Raw genomic sequence first — 26,542 nt, forward strand, 5'->3', positions numbered from 1 at the left:
TTGTAAGACATCCGCCAATGACTCAGTTTATTTATGACATGAAAGTATTGTACCGTCAGCAAACATTTCGCATGATTGAACGATATGAAAGGGAAGATCATGGATGTAGACAGAAAAAGAAAGAGAGAGAATAACACACTTTCTCACATGTACAAACACAAGAGCAGTATCAAATTAAAGTCGTGGAAAATAGAAAGGAAAATAAAATTTATTAATTTATTAAACATTGATGTTTTTCTGGAGAGACCTAATGTGAAATAGCTACAGTTTCACACGAAGGGATTATCTATTATCTATTATATAAAAAAAATTCTGCAATGAAGCTTGAAATTACATAAAAGTTTGTGTGCACCATAAATAATATTTTCATCAAATGCAGTTAAAGATTTTTAATAGAAAATACAGCTTTCACTGACGAAATATTAAACGTTTGAACGGCAAGAGTTATTTCAGTTATAAATTGTACCACAACATGATAACAATATTGAAAAAGGATTTTATATATATCTCACGCACAATGACCCCACATAATACTGAATATTCTAAAACGAGTGAGAGAAGCTTAACTGGTGTCAGAGGACAGTTCACGGCAGTCCTACGACCGAATGGTCGACGTCAGACAGGTTTTAAGTAGTATAAGTAACAGTTGTATAAGTAACAAGTGATTAATGTCTCTCTCAGCTGGGAGGTCAGCAGCTACCTGTGTCAGATTTACCCGAATGGACAAATCTTTTTATGTCAAATTATATTACATCAGTGGTAGATGTTACGACCCTTGAGACATGTAGAGACCTGATAGAGAAACAACATTATATATATGTGTAGAAACTTTGTCTGGTAGCAGATATTTTCAATAGTAACCAAAATTTTTAAATTTTTACAGCACGACGTAAAAAATATAAGTTTAAAAATTTTTTTAAATATTTTCTCGCGTGCGGCTTTCAAATTCTAATTTTCACATGTGTAATTTTTTTAAAAGTTTGTGTTGAGTGCCTGTACATGCAGCATGAAGAAGTTGAGAAAGGCCCAAACAGTTTATGAATCGGTGTTCTCGTGAGCGATAATTTTTTTCCATTTCAAATGCCAGCAAGGACATCTCGTTCATCTTTCAGAAAACTCCTAGCCGTGCCGGTAGTTTTGTGAAGATCCTGTGTACTCTGCATTTCAAACCTCTTGTGCTTGGTCGACTGAAACGTAAGAAATATTTTTGGAATGTTTGATTGTCCTTTCATTTACTTTTTACTTACTGACACGAGAGAGAGAGAGCATGGATTTCTTTCATGCTAAAAAGCCTTTGTCCATTGTATTTTTCATTTTTGTTCCCCTCATTTTCGTTCGCCTTCGAAAAATCGAGGTGACAGATGGGAGGAGGAGGCTCTGACGCACACCCTGTGCGTACTGCCGTGACGTACTTGTGTGACGCAGTACAGGTGCTGCTGCACCTTCACCAGCAGGCGGGAGTGACTCGTGCTCACGCTTGTCCTGCTGCTCTGTCTGTCTGCGTGATGGCTGAGTCATCTCCGTGCCCGCAGAACCCCGGTGGTCTGGGCTAATGTACACTGGTGAAGAGAAAGGGGGAGCTATCTCTTTTGTTTTGAAATTTTTCGTAGGGATTTTTTTTTCAGGAAGAATAGTGTTGTGTGTGTGAAATTTGCTTTAAAAAAAAAAACAAACAAAATAAATTTTCTTTGTTGACTTCTTCAACTACTTTAACAACTGCGGAAAGTGAATCTAAAAGGTATTAATGTGTCATTCATACAGCGTGTAATCCGTTAGAGAATTGATTTCTAAGAGACTTGCAAAAATATTTAGCGCAAAATTTAAACGGCGTTTCTCTCGGACTCTCTCTCAAACACACACACAATCACACAGGAACGCAATGAAACTGAAAACAACAAATATACGTGGATGCATATCTTTGATATTTAAATAGAAATACACAATACATGCATATATATAACCAGGGCTTCTGCTAAGGCTAAATTCTTTGGGGTCCCAGGGACCCCTTCTTCAGATTTTTAAGGGGTCCCTGTTCTTCGACCAAATTTGAATGGGACCCCATTGACGAAAATTGAAGGGGTCCTCCGAACTTTTAATGCGTACTGTACGCAATTTTTTGCGTAAGCAGAAGCCCTGTTATATATATCTAGAGAGAGACTTCTGTACCCGCTCTCGCTTTGCAATCCAGGAGCCAGGAAGGCAGCCAGTCAACGATGGCCGAGTGGTAGAACTTGACGAAGAGGTTTGTCAGGCCGTATGGTGGCGGCACTGTCTTGAGGTCTGCATGGACGATGCTGCTGGCGTTACACACGATGGCCTGCACATAGAAACACAAGACACACGACTGCACGTGACCCAGCGTTGAGACCGGCCATGATGACGTCAACACCCACCTTTCTTCTTCACCTCGTTAGTTCCCCTCAGCGCCACACTGAGAGGACAGTATCACTAAGGCTAGAATCATTAACGTGAAAAAATCTTCCATTCTCATAAGAAAGAGCAGGCAAAGAGGAAAAATTGAAAGACGGTAGTTGAGGGATTCACCTGAAACATCGTCATGAGAATAAGGAACACGAGGACGATGAAGGAGATGAAATAAATCCAGGCGTAGAGAGCTCCGTCCTCCGAGATGATGCTCAGGACACTTCTGCCCAGCAGGATCTGGTACAGCGCCAGCGCGCAGTTCCACGGTGACCGGAAGTCTCTCTGCGAAGTCAAGAACATCAAGTAGCCCGCTGACATGTAGGCGACGAAGACGACGAGGAAGACGACAGAGAAGCCGAGCAGGTCCCTGCCGGACATGGACAGCACCGTGCCGATGGCGGTCAGCCGCTTGTTGTAGCCCAGGACACGCAGCAGGCGCAGGGTGGTGATGAAGACGGCGGCCGCCAACATGTAGCCGTACAGGGCGTCCCAAAAGGCAGCTTGGTAGAAGTCCACGTACACCTGTACAAGGACGTGTAGGCCGAGGTGGAATTCAAACTCAATCTATCTAAGCTGTGCTACTTTTCTCTCTCTGTGTGTGTATGACAGCTATTCAGACAACCAGAATATTCATTCAAAGTATATGAGAGGAATGAATTTGGGATTAGCTTCCCTTTCTGTTCTGACATCTACACACATTCAAATAATGATATTTTCAAACGAGACCATTTTTTTGTCGTTTTGCTAAAATTATCAGGATGACCTCTGACCTTACGGTTCTCACGCCAGGCAGCCATAGACGCATCCACCTTCAGGGATTTTAATGCGTAGAACGTCATAGCGAAGTAGGAGCACGTAACAGTGCAAGCGTCCAACACCTGCAGGTGAAAGTGTAGTAATGCAGACAGGTAAACATCACGATCCATATTAATTAAGTCAGGAGAACTATAACGCACCTACAACCCATGTCACCTGCCTGTCGACCTACGGGGACCCTCGCTAGAAACCACGTGATCGCCCAGAACCTCTGTTCGCAGGGCTATGCTCCGGCGGTTTTCTACGGGTGCTCAACTTTCCTCCTTTTTTCCTTACCCCCATGGTATGAAATCACCTCAGGACTTTCTATCAACCAACAAGGTCTGCAGAATGTCACACTCACGAACAGTGAATGTGGTTTGAACAAGTATACACAAAATGTTGTTGCACACACAGTATCTACATTTACTTCAATCAGTAACTCTCTATTATGATCAAGTTTCTGCAATTCCCTTCAGAATGGTTGTTGTAAAGACCCACATATAAAATACTGTCTAAAAATATAATGATAAAAAGCAACCAACCTGCCAGAAATTACGGAAGAAACTTAATTTTTGCTTTTTCATTCTAACAATGATCACAATAGTTAGGATGAAGACGGCGATCAGTGCGATGATCTCTCCAATGAAGACGTAGGCGCCTGCTGGCTGCAGATGCTGGTAGATGCGTAGGATTTTGATGTCCTTCCACACCAGCGTGTCTCCTGTCTCCGGGAACTCCGCCACCAGTCGCATGTAGGCGAGGAGGTTGCTGTCGGGGTTGTAGAGGGAGAACTCCACGAAGACAGCGCGAGTCTGATTGTCCAGCCACGCCCCGTCCTGCAGCTCCTGCAGGGTGTCGGTCATCACATCCCTAGACAACCCACAACTCGATTTGCCAGCATCTCAAGGCTTACACAGACAGGTAATCAAACCCTGAGACTTTCACAGCCTAGTGCAAAAAGGTTACGAATTGCACGAAGACTGTTTTTCAGTCATGTCTGAATGACAATTCCTCTTTTACCTGACACCAGCCCCGAATAGTTCACACAGCCATGAGACTTTCTCAATTAAAAAAGGTAAACATGTCTTACCAGTTAACAGAGAAGTCCATGATGTAGCCGCCACTGCTGTAGGTGGAGTACTCTCCCCACACCGGAAGGACGGACACGTCACTCAGGGTCTGGTAGGTCCAGGCGGCGCGGCTCAGCCTCGTCTCCAGGTCGTCGTAAGAACACGTCAAGGACTTCCAACCGACACAGAACCTTCCCCTCTCTTCCTCCTCCCATTTGTACGGGGGGACGTAGTCACGTGATCCCATACGCTCCGAAACACTTCTTTGCACTTTTCAAAACGGTGTTGGGGGTTAGATGTTTGTTTTGGTAATCAAAATTCGATCGTTTATTTCTTCCATCATTCTATCTCCTACTTCTATTGTTAACGTGAATGTCCTTAGTGTGTGCGCGCGCATGCACATCATTTTAATGCCTTTCATTTATATTTCTTTTATTTCTGTGTATTTTTTTTTTTTTAGCTCAACAAAAGAAATACTCATAGTTGTGAAAAAAATTGACACAAAAAATACAATGGCATGGAAACAACAAAGATGGAATTTTCCACACACACTCTCTCTCTCTCACACCGCGAGGAAGCAACAGGATGACTCGGCAACACTGTGAGACACTCACTAATGGGCATCCTCAGCTGGCGGACGCGAAGTGGACCGATCCTGAAGGTGTTGGGGTCAGAGGTGAAGACTCGCTCGTCCATCTGCAGGAACTGTGCGTCCTCGCGTGGGAAGAGAGTCGGCTTGGCAGTGACGTTGAGCCACTTGATGACGTCATTAAAGCCTTTGACCTGCACAAGACAAGAGTTTCAAAACATCATCACGTCTTCAAGGGAACCGATCCGAACACCATCGACGTTTGTGCAACATATCTTCAATGATGATGGCGGCTGAGAGAAAGTCGAAGGGTTAGTCTTTGTGGTCGACAACAGGGCGAGGCTACAGACACTGGCTTTCACGCGCAACAAATTTTTTAATGGGTCACCTTTAGATGTTTTGATGAGGATTCTTATGAAAGACCACTCCAGTACAATTTTTGAAAAGTCATAAATAAACGAATTTCTCAAATATAGGCAGAGAATTCCGTTAACAAGTTACAAGCCATTAGATAGGAAATCCGGGATTTACGTGCGTTTTTATAAATAAGTTTTGACTATAAATAATTGTAACAAATTACAGACAACTTAATGTCCTGTTAACTTTCCATCCTGACCTACTGAAATACCAGTTTGATTATTTGATCATGAAAATTAAATTATCCTTGTGAGCTTTCCAGAGACTCAGTCCTTACATCTACAAAAAGATACGGCTTATCCTTTGGAGCATATTTGTCCCGTTTCTTATCAAAGTAACTGCCACTCAGGTGCTGATACATGCGGTTGGAGTTCTCATCGCGATTGGCGTAGGACAGACAGAAGATGCAGAAGACGAAGAAGGTGTACAGCAGCAGTTCAAAGAAGACGCGCTGTGACGTCTGCTCCTGTTCTCGCCGCCGTCGGGCTTTCAACAGAACTTTCTGTGGCACCGGGTCTGGAGGGATGGCGGGGAGACCTGTTGGCACGAGATGTGTCTTTGTTGGCATTAGAAGTGTCGTTGTTGGCATGGATCATGTCGTTGCAAGTGTCTCTATTTGATACAGAGGTCTAGTGGTTGACATTGGTGACGTAACACTAAGAAAAGCCGCAGCACAGTTGTTACAATTCTAAGGTCTGGTTTCTCTTTTTTCTAATTTTTGTATTTAAAGTTTCTTTTTCAAAATCCTTTTTTCCGGTAGGTCTTTTAGTTGAGTGTAATAATCTAATATTGTTTTTGTTTTTCGAATCATACGACCATGAAGTCATCGTTCCAACCAACCAAAAACCAACGAAGTAATCTGTCTTTCACCTGCCTACTACCTACCAACCAGCCAGACTAAAAAAATGTAGTAACAAAAGGACTAATTCATCTGAAGATCTTTCACTTGTGTTTTTAACGTAATACAGTCGGTGAAACTCTCAAGTTGAGCTCTCTTTTAGAGAAATGGGGCCGACAGGCTTCTCAGATGAAAGAAACTCTCTCTCATGATGGAAGCATGTTACAATGAATAAGTAAGAAGAGCAAAGAACACGTGACTTACCAGGGGCCTCCACGCCAAACATTTTCACCTCTTCATGCACATGATGGAGGTCCACATGTTCCTTGTTGGGGGTGTTCATATATGGGTTTTGTGCGCAAAAAGCCAACAGGAGAGCCAATATTAACACCTGCCACAGAACACCTCATCTCAATTTGAATTACATGAACATCGACTGTACAGCTACCGTTTCGTTCATTTTCTTTACGGATTTTCTCGTTGGGAAAAAATTCTGAAAAAAAAATCTGAAAAAAATCTTGGGCCTAGTCTCTCATCTGGTTACAGTAATATCTGAAGAAATCTTTCGGCCCGTGACTACCTTGATAGGGTCGAGGACGAAGATGCTCTCAAAGAAAGAAGCAACAAAGGAGGTGAGCCACTCCGCTGACGTGGTCTTGCCCCACTGCATGCTGTACATCACCAGGAAGAACGCACACATTGCCGCCGTCGTCAGCAGCAGCAGCCAGGTGACGTAGCGGCAGTAATAAGGAAGCGGGTTTTCCTGCAGCTTACTTTCTGCGAGGTCAGTCACACTCTTTTCCTCTTGTCTTCTCTTGTTTTCTTGCTCTAGTCCCTCGCCTCTGGACGAACAGTCGAAAGAGAAGTTGAATACACCTACTAATACATGTATTTTATTTCAAGGCTTTAGTGTCCTTTGAAGAGACTTTACAGAGCAACAAATATTCAGTTTTTTGTTTATATCTTTTGTTTTTTGAGGAAGGGGGTTGTTGTTTGTTTTGACTTTCTAAGCCACATTGTGTTTTTGAAGTAATACGACATACGTATTGCTCGCCCCTGAGTTGTCGTTGACGTGACGTGTAGTGGCCCGGGCCCGAGGCCCTGGTCTGGGCCGACTGTAACGGAACATGATGACAAACAGCATGGTGGGGATGGACGTGATGAGGATGGACACGAAGGATGTCCACAATGTCGTTGCCGAAAACCTCATGATGCCGACTTTCACTTCCAGGCCTATGGAATCTGCGGTTAGAAAATAGGACTGAAAATCATTGAGGTGCAGTAAAAAGCTGATTTCTAATGTCCGAAGTTTTAAGATAATTATATAAACACAATTATTTGAACTTAGATTTTGCGTGATAAGAGACGTCTTTTCTACTTAAGGTCAGGTATAGACAATATAAATTGTTTGCTGTCAGCAATAGACAGTGAAAAGTGTTTCTGTCTATAGCTAAAGACAATATAAAGCGATTTTCTCAAATCAGTCTATAAACTGAATTGTTTGCTCTTTCAACTATACATATAATATCAAGTGTTTCCCTCAGGTAATCAGACGGAGACACTGACTGGTGCTGGCGCCGGTCTCGTTGTCCTCAGGCTTGAAGAACATGGCGCTGGTGATCATGGTCAGCAGCAGCAGCACGACGCAGCACGACAGGCGCTGCACGCGGGTGAAGGCGCTGGGTGCGGGTCGTAGCAAGCAGGAGAACCACAGGTGAGTGTCCGTCAGCCCGAGCTTAGTGAACTCCGAGAACAGATTATCGAACGACATCACCTCGTCCTGCTGCGCCAGGGGCACCAATCGGTCCACAAGGCCGTCGTCTTTGTCAATGGCGAACCATCGCTCGCACACAAATATGTACCTGGGTGAGGACACACCGTGTGAAAATGTCAAGAATGCTTCTGTGCATCAATACAGAATGCGAATACAGAACAAAAAAGCATAGACCATGTACCTGTGCTTAGAAGATTACCTCAAACAGAACAGAGCATCCCCCTAAAACAGAACATGAACCATGAACAGAACAAGTACGTGGACGTGTCAGCTCAGAACCTGTATTTAGCCAACTATCTCAAACTAAGATCCTGTAAGTCTTAAATGACACAATATGCTTTGCTGACCTTTGACCCGTCTGCAAGTCTTCGACGTCCACCCTGCTCAGGTACCAGGCGGCTTGGTATCCCCCAGAGTTGTCGTGCCACACTCGCATGTAGTCCAAGTCGCCCAGGCACGTGCTGGTGGCCATGATGTAGCTCATGACGCTGCCAGCCGTCTGAGACTGAAAAAAATAATAATAGGATTTGTATCGCACATTTCTCCACACGGAGGTGAGTTCAATGCACTTCACAAAAGACCAAGTGCAAATTCCCTTGAATTCCTCGCGATCAGTATTCTAAGTTTGTCTTTCCCTCTAAGCCTCACTTTTTTCCCCCGACAGTCTATCTACATTATTCATCTTCTACTGACCCTTTTGCCGTCTGTCAGTCCACGGACGCCGGAGTCGGTCTGAGAGCCGGTGATGACGAAACTAATGTTAGACTTGGTGCCAGAGCCTCGCTTTAGGCCCGTGTGGACGGTCAGCAGGTAGAAGTAGCTGTTGCCCACAACATTGTCCGTCAAGAAACCTACCTGCCACTTAAAAACAGAGAAGACAAAGAAAAAGATATGGGTTAGCAGGGGAATCAGATTTCCTTGAAAACATTTTGAAACGTGATCACGTGGGTTTGACATGTAGAGGCAGGTTACATCCCTACTTTATTTCGTGTTTGATAGTCAAACGTATAGTGTTGATATTTTAGTATAAATAAAAATAACCACCAAACCCACAACACTTCCGCAGTTTTCTTTGATTTTGGCATCATTCTTAGTTCACCTAGCAAATATTACTACAGTATGACTACACTGTTAAGGCATTCACTCATCTTCAAAAAGTATTTCGTTGCTGATTGACAATAAACATTCTCATCAACATTCATTGTGAACAGTTTCCTCTCATCATCCACTCGCAGGCCTTCACAATGGAGCCTGCAAACACTGATCACTACTCACCCTCTCCCTGTCTGCCTTGTCCTGTCTACGAGCCCACAGGACGCCGAGCACCCAGACCAGCAGGAGGCCGATCATCGTGCCGTACACCCAGGCGTTGTTGACGTCGAACTTGGAGAAGGCGAGTCTGAAGTCGATGGTAGTGGGTGGCACTAGGAACGAGCTGGCAAACGTCATTCCGGGTGGATTCTCGCACTCGCAAACCGTCTTTTCAGGGCTAGACGAGTCTGAAATCTTCATAAGACATATCATCGAATAAAAAAAAATCAAATTTCAATTTAAAAAATCAAATTATAATCAATTATAATCAAATTAAGAAAGGGCCTGAATAGAAGCAGATTAATTAATTAAGTATTAATTCACTACTGAGCTGTATAGCAGAGCTGTGATGAGAATTACAGTCTAAGGTTGATAGTTCTGGATCCAGATGTCCTTTCTGGACTGAAACATTAACTGTTCACAAAAGTGGTGTGTATATAGATTTTCATCCGCTCCCAACCCTGCTCTCTCTCCCAGTACATAGTCGCAGCTCGAGTGAAGCAGCTTCTGTTCAAAGTATAAAGGACGTTCACAGTACCTTGCAGGCGGGGGACCAGTGGCGGTTCTCCTCGTCCCAGACACGACAGCTGTCAGTGAAGGACAGGTACTCGTACGTGTAGGTGTCGTTGTTGTCTGAAATAATGAGGGTAGGACCATCATCAGATTGAGGCTCCTTGTACAACCTGTCTTTCGTACAGTCGCCCTTCATAGCTAGAATGCTTTCTTTATCTTCACTTGTTTAGTTTTAGTGTGTGTGTTGTTGTTGTTGTTGTTGTTGTTGTTGTTGTTGTTGCTGTTATTATTGCTTACCTCCATCTACAAGAAAACCAATCACGATTTTGCCTTCCTTAAAAACTCCTGCAGGCACGACAAATTTAAACATCGTCCTGCTTTGAGACTGCCCTGGAAAAGACATTCAGTTTTTTCAGTAACGTCTCTCTCTCTCTTTCCCCCGTCTTCCTTCCTTTCTCTCTCTGTCTATTCGTCTGACCTTACATTCATTTCTGAAGCAAATGTTCCACCATCCATGACCTAACATTCAGCGACTATTAAATCGTTTATGTTGCGAAAGAGAAATTTTGATTATAACAGGCACGAACCAATAATTATTCTATCAACTACGGAGTAACAAACACACTATTAAATGTTCACGTACAGGGGAACACCAGAAAGATATTATGGGTAAAACAGATGAAAAACTACTCTTTCCAAAGACCGGCAAATCGTCACAGAAAGAAAGACGGGGAGACAGATGGACAGGCAGACTGACGAACAGACAGGTTTCCAAACTGATTTACCCGGGTCGACATCCCGACGTCCAATAGAAAGAAGTTTTTCTCCTTCGGTCTTGACATCATATCTGTTGACACAAGATGATGGTAAAAGCAAGTCATGTTTAATTAAAATTTGGCGACGTCTTCTGGCATTTACTAAGCCCGCAATAACCCAACAAAAGATAAATAAACAACTGCTTCAATCCATTTATGTCTGCAAACAACAGCTAGGTGTGTTTCATTAACCCAATGTTTACAAGTAGTTTAAAGTTTCATTAAGTTAATCTCGTCTGCGAACCTCTGTAAGGTAGGTGCTTTGCCGAGGCGGAAGTAGGCGGTGACGGCTTCCATATCCGGCGGAAGTTTGATGTAGGTAATGATGGCTGAGTGAGGGGAGAGCAGCGGCAGTCGGTGGTACAGCAAGTTGTCGGGGCCTTCACGAGTGTCGTTGGACGAAAAGGTCTCCATGGTTGGGATGTCGATCTTGGAGCCTCGCTTGATGGTCACGGTCAGCTTGTTCACCCTCACGGTGCCGTTCTTACCTCGGACGTCCAGCTTGACCACAGGGGACGTGATGTCATGGGAGGACAAGTCACTGGACGGGTACGGGTTCTTGGTGAACACGTTGGCCTGCAAAGGGTTGTGGTCTAAGTAACTTCTTGTACGTGCTGTTTAAAACAATCTGTTTATTATTAGCTAAATCAGTTGTTTGTTCTATCCATTGGAATGGTATCTAACGATCATACAAGTATTTTTTTTTGTTGTTGCAGGATTTGATGGTTGTGAATACAGGACTGGATTGTTTTGTTTTGCTTTTGTTTATTTGGTTTTTGACTGGATGTTTTCTATACTGGACCTCCTTTTACTCTATTTATGTAGCTAAAATCAGACCTGTGAGGGTGTGATTTCAGAAACCCTGCAGCTGGAAAAGAATAAATTTTCTAAACGACAGTTCTATCCCCTCCTTTTTTGTTTAAGTTGGACAATGACCTTAACGTCCAACTGAGCATGTTTCGTGTCCTCCCCGTCCTCCTGGCTGAGGTCGTGTATCTTCAGGGCCACATTATTGGGGTCGACTTCTAAGTCTGTGGAGGTCAGCGTCTCCCCCGTCGTCTTGCAGGCCATCAGCGACAGACCCCCGCGCTCCGCTCGCTCTGGCTCCTGTCCGACAACCATTCCGACAAGCAGCGTCTCCGTCATGGCGTCCAACGTCGTCTCCAGCTGAGGCATCACTTCCTTGATCTAAAGAGACAGAAACAATAAGCTAAACACCTCTTTATAGTATACAGCTGTAGAGAGCACTAAGTGCCCTTCAATAAATAAATATATTTCTTAATATTATTGCATTCCCGAACTGCGCTTTTTATTGTTTATTTTTTGTTTGAATTACCTCCCCCTCTTTAGTTTTCAGAAGGTGATTTATTTGCACTATTTTGCATCCATTATTACTCCCTTTGAAGTACGCTCTTTACTTAGCTTTGGTATTAGTACATCCGTGATGTATACGACGGCATAATACGTGTGATACTGAGCTTTCATATTGTCACATGTTAGCTATCCAGTGCTAAACGTTTATGACACCATCACTGACATCATGTGACGTCTGCTCGGTGACTTTCTCACTACATCTCACCAGCTCAGCCTTGAAGTTGTTTTTCCTGGCCGCCGCAACCTTCAGGCGCTCCTTGAGAAACATCCTGTCTTCTATGGCGAGGTCAGAGGCGTTGAAGACAATCTCCATGTTGCGCATGACTTCGTAGGAAGGAACACTGGCAGTTACCAGACGATCAACCAGAGACGCCAGAGCTACGTCACAACCAATGAAATCAGTGTCAGTGGCAAGACTTCAATCTTGTCTTTGAACAATTCGTGCTTACCGGAGTAGGGTGGGTGGACACAGAAATGATAGAAGCATCTGCTGACGACATATGTTCCGATATTTTGGGGCCTCAAGCTCTGTTCATGCTGCACTTAATCTGAGTGTATTGCAAGATGTACAGTTTTAGAACACTATTGTGTTGTCTTAACGACAGTCTTGGCTAACCATTGCCTAAGATGCACGTGGACAAGGTCTTTCGGTAACAGCGGATGTCTACAAAATTAGAGGAAAGATGACAACTACTGAAAGTCTCAATGTTTTCAAACAGCACGAGTCAAAACAAAGTTCAAAGAAAAAATGTAAATGAATGATAATGAAGTTGGTTACCAACAACAGGTTGTTTCAGATTTTCTGCGATCGGGTAGGGTTTGGTAGAGTACAACTTGCGTAGTGCCTCCACAGCCATGTCTGTTATGTTTGTTGTGACTTTCTGGACAAAAAAGAGGAGAGGGCGAATCTTAACCAGACAAAGTGGGCAAAGTTCGATGAAGGAGGGCAAAGTTTCTAACTTGGTAACCTTTTGCAAAACCTGAAGAAAATTAACCATCTGTCGGAAAAACATGATAGCAATACAACAGAATTAGGCCTGCGAATTTTTGAGGGCGACAATTAAAAATGTACTAAAGATGATTATCTCATCTGGCGAATCATTGTCTTAATAGCACCCTAGAATATATCAAAGTATACTTTTCGTTAGTTTTTAGAAAGTGTTTAGTCAAACTGTAGACACTAGCAGAAGACAGGTGACAAACACTTGACGTGTACATCTACACCATACACTGGAAACATTGTTTCATTGACAATTTGATTTGTATTATGCGCTTCCATCGACTTTGTTCTCCAAACCAAAGTGTGATGAAAGCTCTACACAGGAAATTGGTAAAACCATGGACCTATTGGATTTCGGAGATGTGATGCGTTAGCATTGAGTACGGTTACGAAAGCACTTTAGGCGAATTCTTAAGGAAGAGGAAAGGTACTAATCTGGTAAACTGATTTCTCAGGTTGGAAGACAGAATTATAAACAAGCAGAGAAAGACTGGCCAGGCTCTCACCACAGAATCAGAGCTGACTGTCTCAGGTCTGGAGAGAACGGTGCTCAGACCGTGTGCCAGCGCCGTCAGACCCAGTCCTGTCAGGTTCTTGGCCTCCTCGCCTCGCTTGTGTACCAGGTTGGTGAACTTGTCCGTCACCTGCAGTCGTGCACAGTGTGTCCGTGATTGTACGAGTAGAATGCAGGCATCAATGGACACCACACACACACACACGCATGCACGCATATATATATATATATATGTAATCTTTAAGCGTGTAAGTAAATGAAGGAAGGTAGCTCTGATTTGTTAATAAACTTAGTGAGTCTCTGAAGCCAGGTTTTCATTATTGACTGCATGTCAGGTAACTCACCTCTGTCAGATTTTTCTGGCTGGGAGAGTCTGGAGGATGCTTAAGTTCGTTCCACAGATTGTCCCAGTCCATACTGACCACAGGTTTGCCGTTCTGTGGAAACATTCACGAGTCGCCGCAGTAGTATAAACATATATAAACTGTCCTACCAGGATCGCAATAAACAAATTATTTAAATAATCTTGAGTCGGAGCTGCTTAACATTGTCCTGAATATTCAGTGCTATGAATTCGAACTTGTTATAAGATATTTCTATATTCCATGACAGTAACATGTTAACTCTCTCTTTCAATTTATTTGCCAAACTCACTAATTAATTTTCTGACAGTTAACTGCCCGTCCTCTCAAAAGATGGATCTACCGTGGTTAAGCACCACTGAACTGGTGTAATTAAGTACAAGTGAACAGTATTTACTTAGCACCTACCTCCGACTTGCTTTCAAAGGCCTGCTGCAGCTCTGTTTGATTATCTGAAACACTCTACAATATTTCCTTTTTGTTAACACACTCCTACATATATATATAAATAAACATACTCCTACAGAGAATGCTTACTTCATAGCAGTACTGTAGAGCTGCTGTTCATACAGCTACTTATACTTGAACGTTATAGAATAGGTCTTCAGTGACGTCACGCGGTGTATGAGACACGCACACACACACACACAATCTGATATTTAGGCTCATCTAGCAAATTACAGCAAGCGATAATCAGATGCATTTTAGGTAATTTAGCGAAATTAAACCTATTTAAACTTATCAAATGCCAATCCGAGGCACCTCAAGTAACGTCATGCATGGGGAGAACGTTAGTCGGAGCAACTCACGTAGTTTGCCAAGATGGCGCCGGCAATCGTGATTCCTCTCATCTGTTTCGTCAGTGTCGACGAAGCATCACTGTAGTTAGTCTGCCTTTCCCAAAACTCAAAAGCGTCTTTCAAACTTGACTCACTCTCCTCGAGGACGAGCTGAAATTTACCGCAAATTCTCTCTCCATCTCCAGTTCTCTTTAGCTTTAGAGTTTTGTTCTATTTACACCCGTAAACACTTTCCTTTTTAGTTTTATAGCTATATTCTATTGACGTCAGTACAATAATACGTTGTATTCTGTTAGCTCCCGTTAAATACTCACCTCTACAGTCCTACAGTTTTAGTTTATTTGAGCCAGAACAACACAGACCTCTATAGGTACACTGTATTCGGTGAAGTCATGTAGAGGGTCATATATACGGGCCACAAGCTCGTACTCTGTGCTCCCATCATCAGCAATGATCGGCAATGTTGTAGGTGGCATTTTGCCTTCACCTGCCACAACAGTGAGTTCTTATTACTACATTCTCCTAAATTTCTTCAAACTAGAAAGAGGTTTTTTCTCTTCTTCCTTATATTCATGACTTTATTTACTGTAAAACAGATGGGCGCCACTTAAGTCTAGTACTACCAGCGTGGCTACCCCAAGCGAGAAATGTTTTATTTTCAGCGAGCAGCTAAATAACAAATAATAGTATAAAACTAGAAGTCACAAATAACATCAGCATAATTATGAACATCAGAGGTAGATATGTAACTGTCAATATCTAGTGGTAAAGACCAGAATGAAATCGGCTTCATTCAGGTATCTCTCCCCCTGACACGGCAAAACTGTTTTAAGTCTCTCTGCAACTGGACCGTGAGGATCACAATAACCAACTAAAAACAGAGTTTTATTTCCGCAAGACCCACCTCCTTCGGCGATTGGAAAGATGGTTTCGTTTTTTCTCAGGAAGAACTTGTAGGTCAAAGGCGAGGACAGCAGCTGGCTTTCGTCGGTGGAGTTTGCGTCGTCTTCGAAACCCTCGTCTTGCCAGTCGGAACAGGACATCTTGAAAGTCTCATTCACAGAAAGAACGTTTCCTGAAACAAAATACAGCAATAAAACTAAGAGATGGGGAACTAGCTTCACCCCTAGTCACCGTAGACAATGTCATCCAGCCGGCTTTGGCCATGAGAAGAGGCAGTCTACCGCCGTCCACCATGTTGAAGAGGAAGTGATGGAGGTGGCCTGAGATTGAGACCGGCCATTTTGCCGTATTTGTATCGTGTCCCTGAGAATCAATCCTAAAGATTCTGAAAGAACGTTATAATTCGGTGTTATGCCTGAGTTATATACTATTTCGGCAACAGAAACTTCTGGAACAGAAGCACCTTTACCTTTTTTGTTTGTTTTTTTTTTCACTGACCTTTTAGTGGCTTCACCGTGCAGTTGCCTCCCCAAGGTGGACAGTTGGTCAAGAATTCCCGGACAGCGAAGCCACCTGCTGTATCTTTCAGCATCATGTTAGCTTCCATCCGGTACTTCTGACAAGACTTCAGGGTTTTCTCCTTGATAACAATACCCTGCTTGTCTGTCTGTCCTGCATAAACACATCAGGATGAACGCCGGCTCTACACTTAAATGTCTGACAAAACAAATGTTCATAGACTCTACAAAGACACAATCAATGCCAAAAATTATCATCGCAGACAAGCCCCACACCGACACAATATGTATTCAGTTTTGTACACGAGTTATTGTTTTTATTTCTAAAGTTTTCAATAGGGAGACGGAGGGCGGTGGGAAAATCAAGGTCTGTGTTGATGAGGCATGTAATATTATTTGATCAATGGGATGTGCACTGACGCCCTCTGCGTCCCTTCGGTTGAACCCATTCTTGTAGCTAAGGAAGACAGTAAACAACCAGAATGTGGGGTTGCCGTGGATGCAGGATCGACAACGATGATGAAAAAAATGTATCATGTGGTATGTGAACATGGCACAGCTGTGTAAATCCAAGGATGACATAAAAAAGGTCGATCAGACGAAGCTGATGACAAACTCAGATCCGAAAGCTAAACAGTAAATGAAAGATATACACAGACAAACCCAAGATAGGAGTCAAGCTTCAAGTCGTTAGATGAAGGCACATCACTCTACAAGTCGTCCAGTGACGACGATGATGAAAACGACAATAACAATGTCGATGGCTGTGATGCTGACGACAACGACGTTGAGAAAAGATCCAGAAGAAAGAACAACTACCTTGAATGTTACCTGACCATACCTTACCTTGTTTTGCGTTTTGCACCTCCGTTTGTTGTCCGGTGTCTGAGTCGATGAGGTAGAGGGTCCAGCGGTACTCGGCGTCGGCCATGGACTCGTCACTGCAGTTACCGCACGTCACGGACAGCACGAGGCTGGTGGATATCGCCACCTTGCGGCCACAGTTCATCACGCAGCTGGTGACAACAAAGAGCGAACTAAATATTTCTACGCTTATGAGTTATGTAGTGTTAACATGTTCATGTGTGTACTGTGTGTAAATGAGTAGGTGCGTGCGTGCGCGTGCACGCGAGAGAGAATATTTATTTTGTTAGATAGGGTATCCTCACCTACTACAGTTCATCATATAAAAGACGACTATAATCTTATTGTAATCCTACAACCTTAACAAGGCTAAACTAATGATCACGTGATTACGTCCACAGAACGTTGTCCTCACGTTATCTGTATGCTGAGAGAGTCGTGGTTGTACTGTAGATAAGCCACCGCGGTGTTGGATGTGGCATTTGAAGGAAACAACAACCTGCGAAAACATGACAAAATATTCGGGTTGACTTCTCGCGAGGCTCAGATTCACTGAGACCTAAAATGTCAAATGCCACGGTTTAGTTTGTTCACGACTGATGATGATGACGATGATTGAGGCGTGGTGCAAAATCTTCGAAAACGATAGTGAAAGAGGATTAAATTATCTATAATTATCTGCAAACCTCAAACATAAATCCTATGGCCTTCACGTTTTGCTCAATGACGAGTTGTCTTTTCCCCTCGACTATTTCCTTGGAGATGTCATCACAGGGTTGGGGGTCACCTGGGCTAGACTGCTTGGCCAAGTTCATCAGGTCCTCGACGGTTGCCGTGTGGTAGACGCTGCAGTTCCAGCTGAACACCAGGCCGTCGCTGATGCCGTACCCTCTGATGGGATCGTAGGAACCAGTCCTGGCATCGATGATAGCCTCAGGGTCACCTGGTGTTGAGATCGACAAGGGGCTAAATTAGTTTTGTGTTGTACACAACACCAGGACACGAATGATAGTGATGGCAGCGTCCTTGTTCATACGCAATTTATAGACATTGTAAAACATAGTAAATTGAAAGAGATGAAGAAAGGATAAATAATACAGCTTACCAGTTTTTCTAATCCTTCCGCCCTGGATCTCTGCAACTAATGGAGGTCGCTCCATCTTGACGAATATCGACTCCCAAAGCCAGCAGTACTTGTATTCTGCACCAAAGCTGATGTTCAACGCCATCCTGTACAGACCTGGCTCCAGCTCGCCCGGCTCTATGATCAGGTAATCCACCTTGGGCTGCTGGAAGTTTGTGTAACTGGAGAGTCTAGCTCCGTTTGGACTGTACACAGAAATGCTCCACACAAATCTGGGCTTGTGGGTCGTGCACAGGATAACCGTGCGTGTGACTAGCTTCACCTTCACGGACTGTAGCACCACCATGGGCTTGTGGTACTTAGCAAACTGCCGGTCAAAGATGGGGTCGGGGGAGAAACACTCATTGTTTACGAAAACATAGGCCGATAAGGAAATGTTTGAGTAGGGATTGGAACAGTTCAGCACCAGCTCCTTGACGCCCAACGTGAGGTAGGTGAAGGACATCGGGAAGCTAGCAGTCGGCTGCAAAGAGCCGCTCCACGTGCCGAGCGTACTATCGAGTATTTCGTCCCAGTTCATCTTGCAGGTCATGTTCATGATCTGGTGCTGCGAGCGAGCGAGATACACGTTTGCCGTGACGACACCAGGAGGGTGATGCACTGTTGGTGGGATCTGCAGCTTCAGGTCATCAACCGAACCCTCGACTTCCAGTGGTTCGGGAAACGATGCTGACTCTGAGAATGTCGAACCTACGCCAGTCATTCTTGCGACGAATTTTCCAACAGTTTGGTAGATGTGGGTGAATTCTAGCCGGTCTGGGTACGGATCCTGTGGCACAGTCCTAGTTTCGTTGATTCCATCACCAAAGTACACGGTCACGTTTTCCACAGAAATGTTGTTTGGAAGAGAGACAAAGAAACGAAACTGGCGCATCTGTACCAGACCGCCGAGAGGCTCCGAGAACAGCTGAAAAGCACCCAAACGTATGGAGAAACTAATAGTCGTGTTACCCTTCATGTTATATGACAGCGAGACACTGCCGATTGTAGACATTTCGAGACGGGAAATTGTGATTCCAATCCCATTTAGTCATCGCAACTGTGTTGATGGTACTGCCGTCTCCATAGTCAAACGTAATAAACATGTTCTTAGGAGGACGTTTAGTGTTCAGCATTGACAATCTGAACAGAATTGAATTGTAGTAAACGTCACCATCAAAGATAGGCATGTTGTTATACGACAACTGTACATCGGTAAAAGTCCAACGAATTGCTGTGATGTTGGAGCTCAGGGTTACATCAGAAACGTTGTTCCAGCAGTGGAAAGTCACGGTGTAGTTCCCTTCAAATTCAAAGTAGATGTCTTGGACTACCGGGAAATCTGTTGGAAAGTTGAAGAAGATGGCATCTGTTTGATTATTTTGACCGGAGTCCCAGGTGCAATAAATAGTAGTATCTTTCGTTATTTTCGCGACTGACGCGGTGATCGTAAAGATGCCATCCGGGATAAGGATTTGGTCTTGGGCTGGGAACAGAGCAAGGCTCTCCGTGGTGATGGGGTTTTCCACGATGATGGTGTGCGTGGTGTTGAGCGAGTACAGATTGTTGAAGGCTTAAGGTGAAGACGTACACGCCGGCTGCGCTGAAGGTGACAGAAAATGGAGGTTTGGGCGGTGAAAAGTTTGCATACAGCGCCGAGGGGTTGTTCTTGAAAGTGCAGCTGGCCATACCGCAGCTGATGTTGTAGCAGAAGCCTGCCGTGGGCGGGTTGACAAAGGTGAGAGTGAAGCTGTCCCTTGGTAACCCGACTGTTGCCGACAGATTCAAGCTGACGTTGAGATTATCCCAGATGCGCACCAGAACCCACAATACCTTCTCTTGAGCTGGTGACGTCAGCTGGAGGGTGACGTTTCTGTCCCCTTGCACGGTGTAGACGTGTGAGAACAGTATTGCCTGACCTGCAGTGACGTTAAGGTCCCCAAACTCTGTGACGCTGGTGTCCCAAGACAGTTTGTAGGTGACGTTGCCCATGGGAACCGATATGTTGGAGGACACGTTTAGGGTCAGAACAACATTTTCGTTCACCCCTTGTATCACCTGGTCGGTGGAGAAGGTAAGACCGTTAATTGGATAGAGGACGGTGACGTTAGTGTGTGCGGACACGTTGCCATGAATGTTAGAGACGGTGATGGAGACTGGGTATCGCCCGGGGTCGGTCCATATAAAAGGTGAGGTGAACCTTGTGCTGCTGACGTTGACCTGGGGCAGGACATTACAGCAAAAGATGACACACACGCCTACCCACATGTCACTATTTTTCGCCAAAAGAAAAAAAAATCCTTTACATTAGTAACATCATCTAAATAAAAAAAAATGTAAGCTTTTGTGATGACGTAGCCTTGTGTTCTCTTGTTAAAATAGTGATTTTTAAAAATATGTTCGATGAGATGAACAGATTATTTTGTTCTAAAGAGCCTTTTTAAAGGTTCTAAATTCCGCACACCACAATTAAAGTTTTACTGGATTACTATTTAAACAATAAAAAGGACTTTTCCCCACGGTGCATATTTAAGAGCTGTCGTATCCCAGAGTCCTAGGAGGAGGCTTTACTTGAAGAACAGGTTTTCAAAGCTACGGAAGTAAAGGCTAAACTCTAGCGAAAAAACTTGTTCACTGATTGAATTCTAAACAAACTTGTTACTCCATTGTGTGTTTGTAAGAACCAAACCAGTTAACACTGACATTTGTCTAAACTGTCAGATATCAGGACATTTTAGTGTCTGAGTAGCTCATAAAACTGTGACTCTGTGTTGTTGCAGGGTTAGTTCCCAGTTAAAGGAGTTAAAAGGCATGTTGCTGAGGCCAAGAGTGTCTTCTAGAGATGGAAAGCAGAACTATAGAGCGAAGAGAAAAAAAACCTAGTGACTAAAGAAAGACCGGCAAACTTTCTTCACCATCACCATCTCTAAATGGATGTGGTGAGTGTGTACTAAGAGCACAGCAATGGTGTTGACTCAAACGTGCGTCTTCAGGTGAGAGTAGCAGTGTACGCACACTAAGACAAAGTCTGATTATGACCATCTGTTAGCAATTAGTTTTTAAGATTTGTGCCTTTACCAGTAAATTAAAAAAATGACCTATTCCAATAATTGGAAAGGACAGAGGTCTACATGATCAAAATCGGAAGTATCGTCACTGAAATTCAAAAAGTATTCAGATCATAAAAACTTCTATTTAACCTCTTCTGTGTGTGTGTGAGAGAGAGAGAGAGAAAGGTAAACGATGTTGAAGATTTTTTGTCTGCCAAAAGCTCAGCTGTGTAACCAGTCTGAATATTATAGTGGTTGAGATAAGGGGAAAAAATGAAAAACCTGTAAGGAGCGATTGTTGTCAGACGACACAGCGCCACCATGCCGGTGCCCGTGACGACACTGGCTGTCAGCGTGGCGTTGGTGTTCACAGTCTCGTAGAAATCTCGGCTGCTGTTGAGAACTAGTCCCGTGATGTTCTCTTCGTTGTAGATAACAACGATGATCGAAGCGTTGTTGTTGGTGCTGTCGAGTGGATTAGTTGCTGTAATTCTCAGCGTGTGCCTGTGTGAAGTAAAGAATCGTCCATTTTCTATTAATTCAAACGTTTTACATGTCTGTAGCGAGAAGTAGCATTAATCTGTGGCAAGAAAATGAAAACTTCATGTGTCTCATTTTTTTCATTCGATCATATCAAGCTTTTCATTTTTTTTCAGACGATTGTTAAGAAAATCTCAGTTTTGTCTGTCGGTCATCTCGGCCCCTCACTTTCATCAGCTGATCTTGTCGAACTTTCATCAGTCGATCTAGTCGATCGTGCGTTTTTTCTTTTTCCAAGAAATGGTGAATTTTCCATAGTTTTTGTTATTTAAATTTTGGGTTATCATGTAACATTAAACTGAAAATGTTTAACAAGCTATCAGACGAAGAAAAAAAAACCACAACATACATGCCATAGGTTAAATTTGATCCTGCGATGTCAAACACAGCTGACCCCTGAGACAACATGGACTGCGAGAACCTGATGCTTTGAGTCAGGTTCGATGCCAACACCCTGGTTGTTTGATCCAACACACCTTCAACTGTAATATTTACCTGTGCGAAAATATTATTTATTTCTGTTTATTTTATGAAAAAGTTTATCAATTTACGAAGAGTAATAAATACAATTTGAGTCAGATGGTCCTATCTTAAAAACACACACACACATACACACGCGAGCGCGCTCACAAAAAGTGTCGTCAAGAATGTCTTATGATTAAGTTCGGAAAGTTCCAAATTAAATGAAATATATAATGCAATTCAACAGACATGGTAAGCGTGAAGCTGCACTAAAGCAGTTGTTTACTGATCAATGGGGGATCAATGGTGTCCAGCCACAACAGATCAACAGATCATCAACTTGTCTGAGCACGCCACTGCTCTCACAGGATCCCCACTCCTCGCGAGCAACTTTCCTCTTCGGGGGCAAAAACTGTGCAGCTTCCTCTTTACAGACGAAAGTGGACATTTCCAGTTCTGCAGTTGTCATAGTAGCGATACTGTATCACACAGTATTTTGTTCAATGGCAGTAGAGAAACTGTAATTACATAGCCATTACTGTAGCTACTGATGAGAAAGCCTATTCAAAAGCTGTTTTCATCACGATTCGTTCAAAATCGTCTGGATTTGGGTGGACAACACAGGGCTAAGCACTAGTTCGCTAAACTGCTTGCATCTCGCGTTTAGTTTACTCCATCGTCTCGCGAGAACCACGCAGCTAGTGACGTCATGTGCACGTGGATTGTCACCGACAAGGTTGCTGTCACGTAAGTCATCATCGTCTTACCTCGGCATCCCAGACACAGGTGACGGACACACTTGTAGTCGGACTCACTCCCCGCACTGACTGTTCACACGGGCTCAGGGTGAAGTTGAACGCATTCTGGCCGCGAGTGACGCATATTGCAGCCGTTACAAACACTGCAAACCCAAACATCATCATCATCATCAATCAATAATCAATCAATAATCATCAATCATCAATCATCATCATAATCTAAGGTCTTGTTTTTTTACTCAATTTGCAAGACTTGATTCGTCTAGGGTTCATTATCGGTTTTTGTTTAGGTTTATTTTCATCTTCGATGCACTTAAAAATAATGTGATCAGGTATTGTTTCACGTACACAAATACACTTGCATTATGAGTACGAGACTATACTTTACATTTCCTCTCAGTATTTCATACTGTAGCTACTCTACTGTGTACCTAAGCGAGCTAAAAAGTACAAAATATCTCTGGGATATATAAAAAACCAAAAATCTCCAATCAAAAACAAAGGTAAGACATCATAAATATAATATTTGTAAAAACAAAAACTTTCATTTTCTGTTCATATTTTTTCGTTTGATGACACTGTAGATGCTCTCTCCTTATAATTTAAATTTTATATCAGTTTATTTTAAAATATTTTTGCAAGAAATCTGATAAAGTTTTAAGTATAATTTCAACAATTTATAGTTTTTCATTAAATTGATGTGTTCTGACATTCTATATAATTTCGATAAATTTGTTTTTCTTAATTACATACACGTTCGCGTTCTATATGGTTTTGACACGTAGATTTTCATCATATATATAATTATATATATTCTGACTTTATTTATAGTTTCGACATTATTAGTTTTTCGTAAATTAAATAAAATTTCGCCATTTTTTTTCAAATAGATATGCTGTCACTTTCTGTATATTTCGAAAATTTTCTGTAAATAAATATTTTTGTCTTTCTACCTTCCGGTCATTTTGTCTCTATTTTGTGAAACATTTCATTTGACAACAATGAATGTCATAGAGATAATCAAAAAGAAATAGATGGTTAATTTGACATGTCAGTGTAGATCACGCGGAGCACACGAAGAGAGAGCTCGAGAGTAAGGAAAGCTCGACAGATCATTTAAATACTTTTTTATATTACAACATTTGTTAAACTGAATTACATTGAAGTTTAGCAACAAGACCATTTATATGAAACTCCTTCACAAGCAAGTAAATATAATGAACAGAGAGAAGCATAATACCGATGAAGGGTAGAGTGATGTGTACACCTGACGTCATCATCATGTCGTCCCTGACCAGTTGTTTGCTGGACGGTGGACCACACACCACGGTCGGTCGTCGACCCTCCGAACACTTCAACAGTTGAGTGCTGGGACTCGCTAGGAGGCGCTGGCAGCTTTGCTGTACGCCACCTACGACTCTGACGTGCTGCAGCAGACAACAGAGAGCATCAGACTCATCTGACGTTCTCGGCGTGTGATTGGCTACATCGACAGGGGTCGGTAACAACACACGTCGTGAAGAGAACTCTTCAGACTCACCCCCATCCTCTTTCCTTTTGTGTCAACGATGAACACTGACTGAAAGACTAATGTGTCGGCGACAGAGTGCGTCAGGCTTGTGCTGGCACGTGATTGGCTGCATCGACAGGATTCGGTAACAAATGCTGTCAGGGGAATACTTCAGTTTCATCGTCAACTTATCGCTTTTTTTTTCTTCTCAAAAGCGAGAATTAAGTATTCACGTATGACCACCGGTGTTTTGTGACGGAGGGTCAACTGACGACGAAAAAAATAATAAATAATCTATACAGAAGAAAATATCGTATTGTAAGCACTTGATAAGATTTGTACGTGACATGGGGATATCCCATGGGGATATGGCATCAATTATGCAACAATCCCGAAGCTCCGACAAGGTTAATTCGATACTGTTTTTAGTTTTATACTTCGCCACTATCATAAATAAATAATCGGCAGATAAATGACACTATGTAAAGAAAAGCTAATGAAGTTCACGTATGGAGCTTTGAAAGAATATAATACTCCAGACAAAAAGAACAGCCAGTCTGAGGACGAGATGAAGGGAGGAAGAAAGGAAAATCGAGAAGGGTCAAACGCGTACGTGAAACGGTAAATTTTAATCGTTATTATTATTTGGGACAAGAGTCTGTCGTGGAAATGTAAACTGGGTGTCAGAAAGAAGTCCAGACACGAAAAAAAAAAAAAAAAAAAAAAAACAACAATATCAGCAAAATTAGAGAATGTTAAACCTATTTGGTAACTCAGCTTGCTTTCAGTTTAGACATAGATAATGTCTGATGTCTTATATTCGCATGGCAGATAAATAATAATTTCTTGAAAGGGATTAATAAAAAAAAGAAAATGTTCAGAACAAGTAAAAGAGTAATCAGCAAGTTCAGGAAAAGAGTTGGTTAGTTTCAGACCAGAGAGAACCACATTTAATAAATCGTCAATTGTCGAATCCCAATTAGAAAAGCACGCGCATTATTGACAACATCGTCTGTCAACAGTGCCCTCTGTCGACTGTACTCTCTGATGTCAGAGAACTGTTGTTATCTGAGAAACCTCTCCTATCACACCTCTCTCTCTCTCTCAGTGTCAGGGGGATTCACACTAGACTTGCACTTCAAACACGACACTGCTGTCACCGCAGGCAACAGGAACCAACTCGTCAACGGCATGTAGAAAAACACCGAGAACAACAAAGTGATGATCAATATCAACAGTAATAGCCAAGCAGGGATCTATATCAACGGACAACAGTGCGAAGAGGTTGCAAACCGTGAGTACAGACGAAGCACGTGCGTCAGGTGGGAACAGCGACAGAACCAATGGGATCTGAGGTCATGACAGTTCACAGCCAGGTAGCAGGTACAGTGTTTGATTTTTGAGCAAATATGATGCAGCCGTAACAACTAGTAAACAACCCCCCTTCCTCGTTGCCTCCTTCACTCCCCTTCTGCCTCCGTCCTCTCTGTCTCTCTCTCTCTCCCCCTTTTTGTGTCTTTGTCTACATTTGTGTCTCTATCTGTACCGTTGTGTGTGTCTCTATGTCCCTCTTTCTACTTTTTTTGCTTGTTAAGAATGCTTATTTTAAAAAAAGTAAAGCAGGAAGCTGTGAAAGATATTGTAGACGTGTACAACATTGATATGACACTGGTGTGGAATGTTTCAGTTATTCTCAGTTCCCCCATTATTTTCGTTGCTATACTCTCTCATATTCTCTGAAGAGGCCGATGCATTCACATCAAATTATGTCTCTCTCATCCCCTTCTCTCTTTGTCTCTCTTTCTGTTTTCGAATATGCTATTTATAGATACGGTGGATACGGCCTTAGATGTTTTGTCCACTGTGTGGTTTAAAAAGTCATTTTGAAGGATTTATGTAAGGGTAAATGTCTACAGCAAGTCTATCAAGCGCTGTAGAATGATTTTTACCAGTTCTTCATACATTAAATTGTTCTTGTTGGGAAGTCGAGATGATGTACGTGTGGGTGGAGGGTATTGTGGTGAAGGTGTGGATACTAGAAATGGGTAATGTAAGATAATGTAAGATATTGTAAGGATTTGTAAGAAGGGGGTAAGATTGGTACATATCACCAAAGTTTTGTTTTAATAACCAATGGAAGTAAAGATGATTTTGTTTTGATGTAATGATTCTCTATAAGTGGTGGTGAGATTTAGGATAATGGTGATTTAGATAA

At 42.7% G+C, this 26,542-nt stretch overlaps 2 protein-coding genes across 3 annotated transcripts; both read right to left on the minus strand.

The window, feature by feature from the left end:
• Positions 1-266: 266 nt before the first annotated feature.
• On the minus strand, positions 267-17,379 carry LOC112569292 (polycystic kidney disease protein 1-like 2). Of its 2 annotated transcripts, XM_025247054.1 has the most exons (32): positions 17,300-17,379; positions 16,867-17,036; positions 16,001-16,174; positions 15,504-15,674; positions 14,962-15,086; positions 14,609-14,749; positions 14,208-14,261; positions 13,782-13,874; positions 13,430-13,567; positions 12,702-12,804; positions 12,129-12,301; positions 11,486-11,737; positions 10,794-11,125; positions 10,520-10,581; positions 10,032-10,124; positions 9,760-9,854; positions 9,186-9,416; positions 8,604-8,771; positions 8,258-8,415; positions 7,703-7,998; positions 7,180-7,378; positions 6,717-6,978; positions 6,401-6,527; positions 5,576-5,835; positions 4,907-5,075; positions 4,313-4,562; positions 3,765-4,092; positions 3,195-3,302; positions 2,545-2,946; positions 2,167-2,317; positions 1,413-1,559; positions 267-1,187 (listed from the first exon to the last, which is right to left on the minus strand). In XM_025247054.1, the coding sequence occupies exons 2-32, from the start codon at positions 17,027-17,029 to the stop codon at positions 1,165-1,167; spliced, it is 5,448 nt and encodes a 1,815-aa protein (XP_025102839.1). In that variant the 5' UTR covers positions 17,030-17,036; positions 17,300-17,379; the 3' UTR covers positions 267-1,164. The 2 variants fall into 2 exon arrangements, with proteins under 2 accessions (XP_025102839.1, XP_025102831.1); XM_025247046.1 differs by having other exon boundaries at positions 267-1,559.
• A 179-nt stretch (positions 17,380-17,558) lies between these two features.
• On the minus strand, positions 17,559-24,351 carry LOC112560651. The gene is made up of 6 exons (XM_025232649.1): positions 24,058-24,351; positions 22,827-22,960; positions 21,947-22,092; positions 21,340-21,561; positions 17,990-20,227; positions 17,559-17,827 (listed from the first exon to the last, which is right to left on the minus strand). Exons 5-6 carry the CDS (start codon positions 19,020-19,022, stop codon positions 17,559-17,561), a joined length of 1,302 nt encoding a protein of 433 aa, XP_025088434.1. The 5' UTR covers positions 19,023-20,227; positions 21,340-21,561; positions 21,947-22,092; positions 22,827-22,960; positions 24,058-24,351.
• Between the last annotated feature and the right edge of the window lie 2,191 nt (positions 24,352-26,542).

Source organism: Pomacea canaliculata, linkage group LG1 (genome assembly GCF_003073045.1).
Source record: "Pomacea canaliculata isolate SZHN2017 linkage group LG1, ASM307304v1, whole genome shotgun sequence".
Lineage (NCBI taxonomy): Eukaryota > Metazoa > Mollusca > Gastropoda > Architaenioglossa > Ampullariidae > Pomacea > Pomacea canaliculata.

Excerpts from the sequence above, each read along its gene's own strand:
- LOC112569292 (XM_025247046.1), bottom strand. The coding sequence starts at position 17,029 with ATGAACTGTGGCCGCAAGGTGGCGATATCCACCAGCCTCGTGCTGTCC. Across the intron at positions 14,262-14,608 it reads GCGCCATCTTGGCAAACTAC|AGTGTTTCAGATAATCAAAC; the intron begins GTGAGTTGCTCC and ends GAAATATTGTAG. Across the intron at positions 3,303-3,764 it reads TCTTCCGTAATTTCTGGCAG|GTGTTGGACGCTTGCACTGT; the intron begins GTTGGTTGCTTT and ends TTTCACCTGCAG.
- LOC112560651 (XM_025232649.1), bottom strand. The coding sequence starts at position 19,022 with ATGTCTACAATCGGCAGTGTCTCGCTGTCATATAACATGAAGGGTAAC. Across the intron at positions 17,828-17,989 it reads CGGAAGGATTAGAAAAACTG|GTGACCCTGAGGCTATCATC; the intron begins GTAAGCTGTATT and ends TCTCAACACCAG.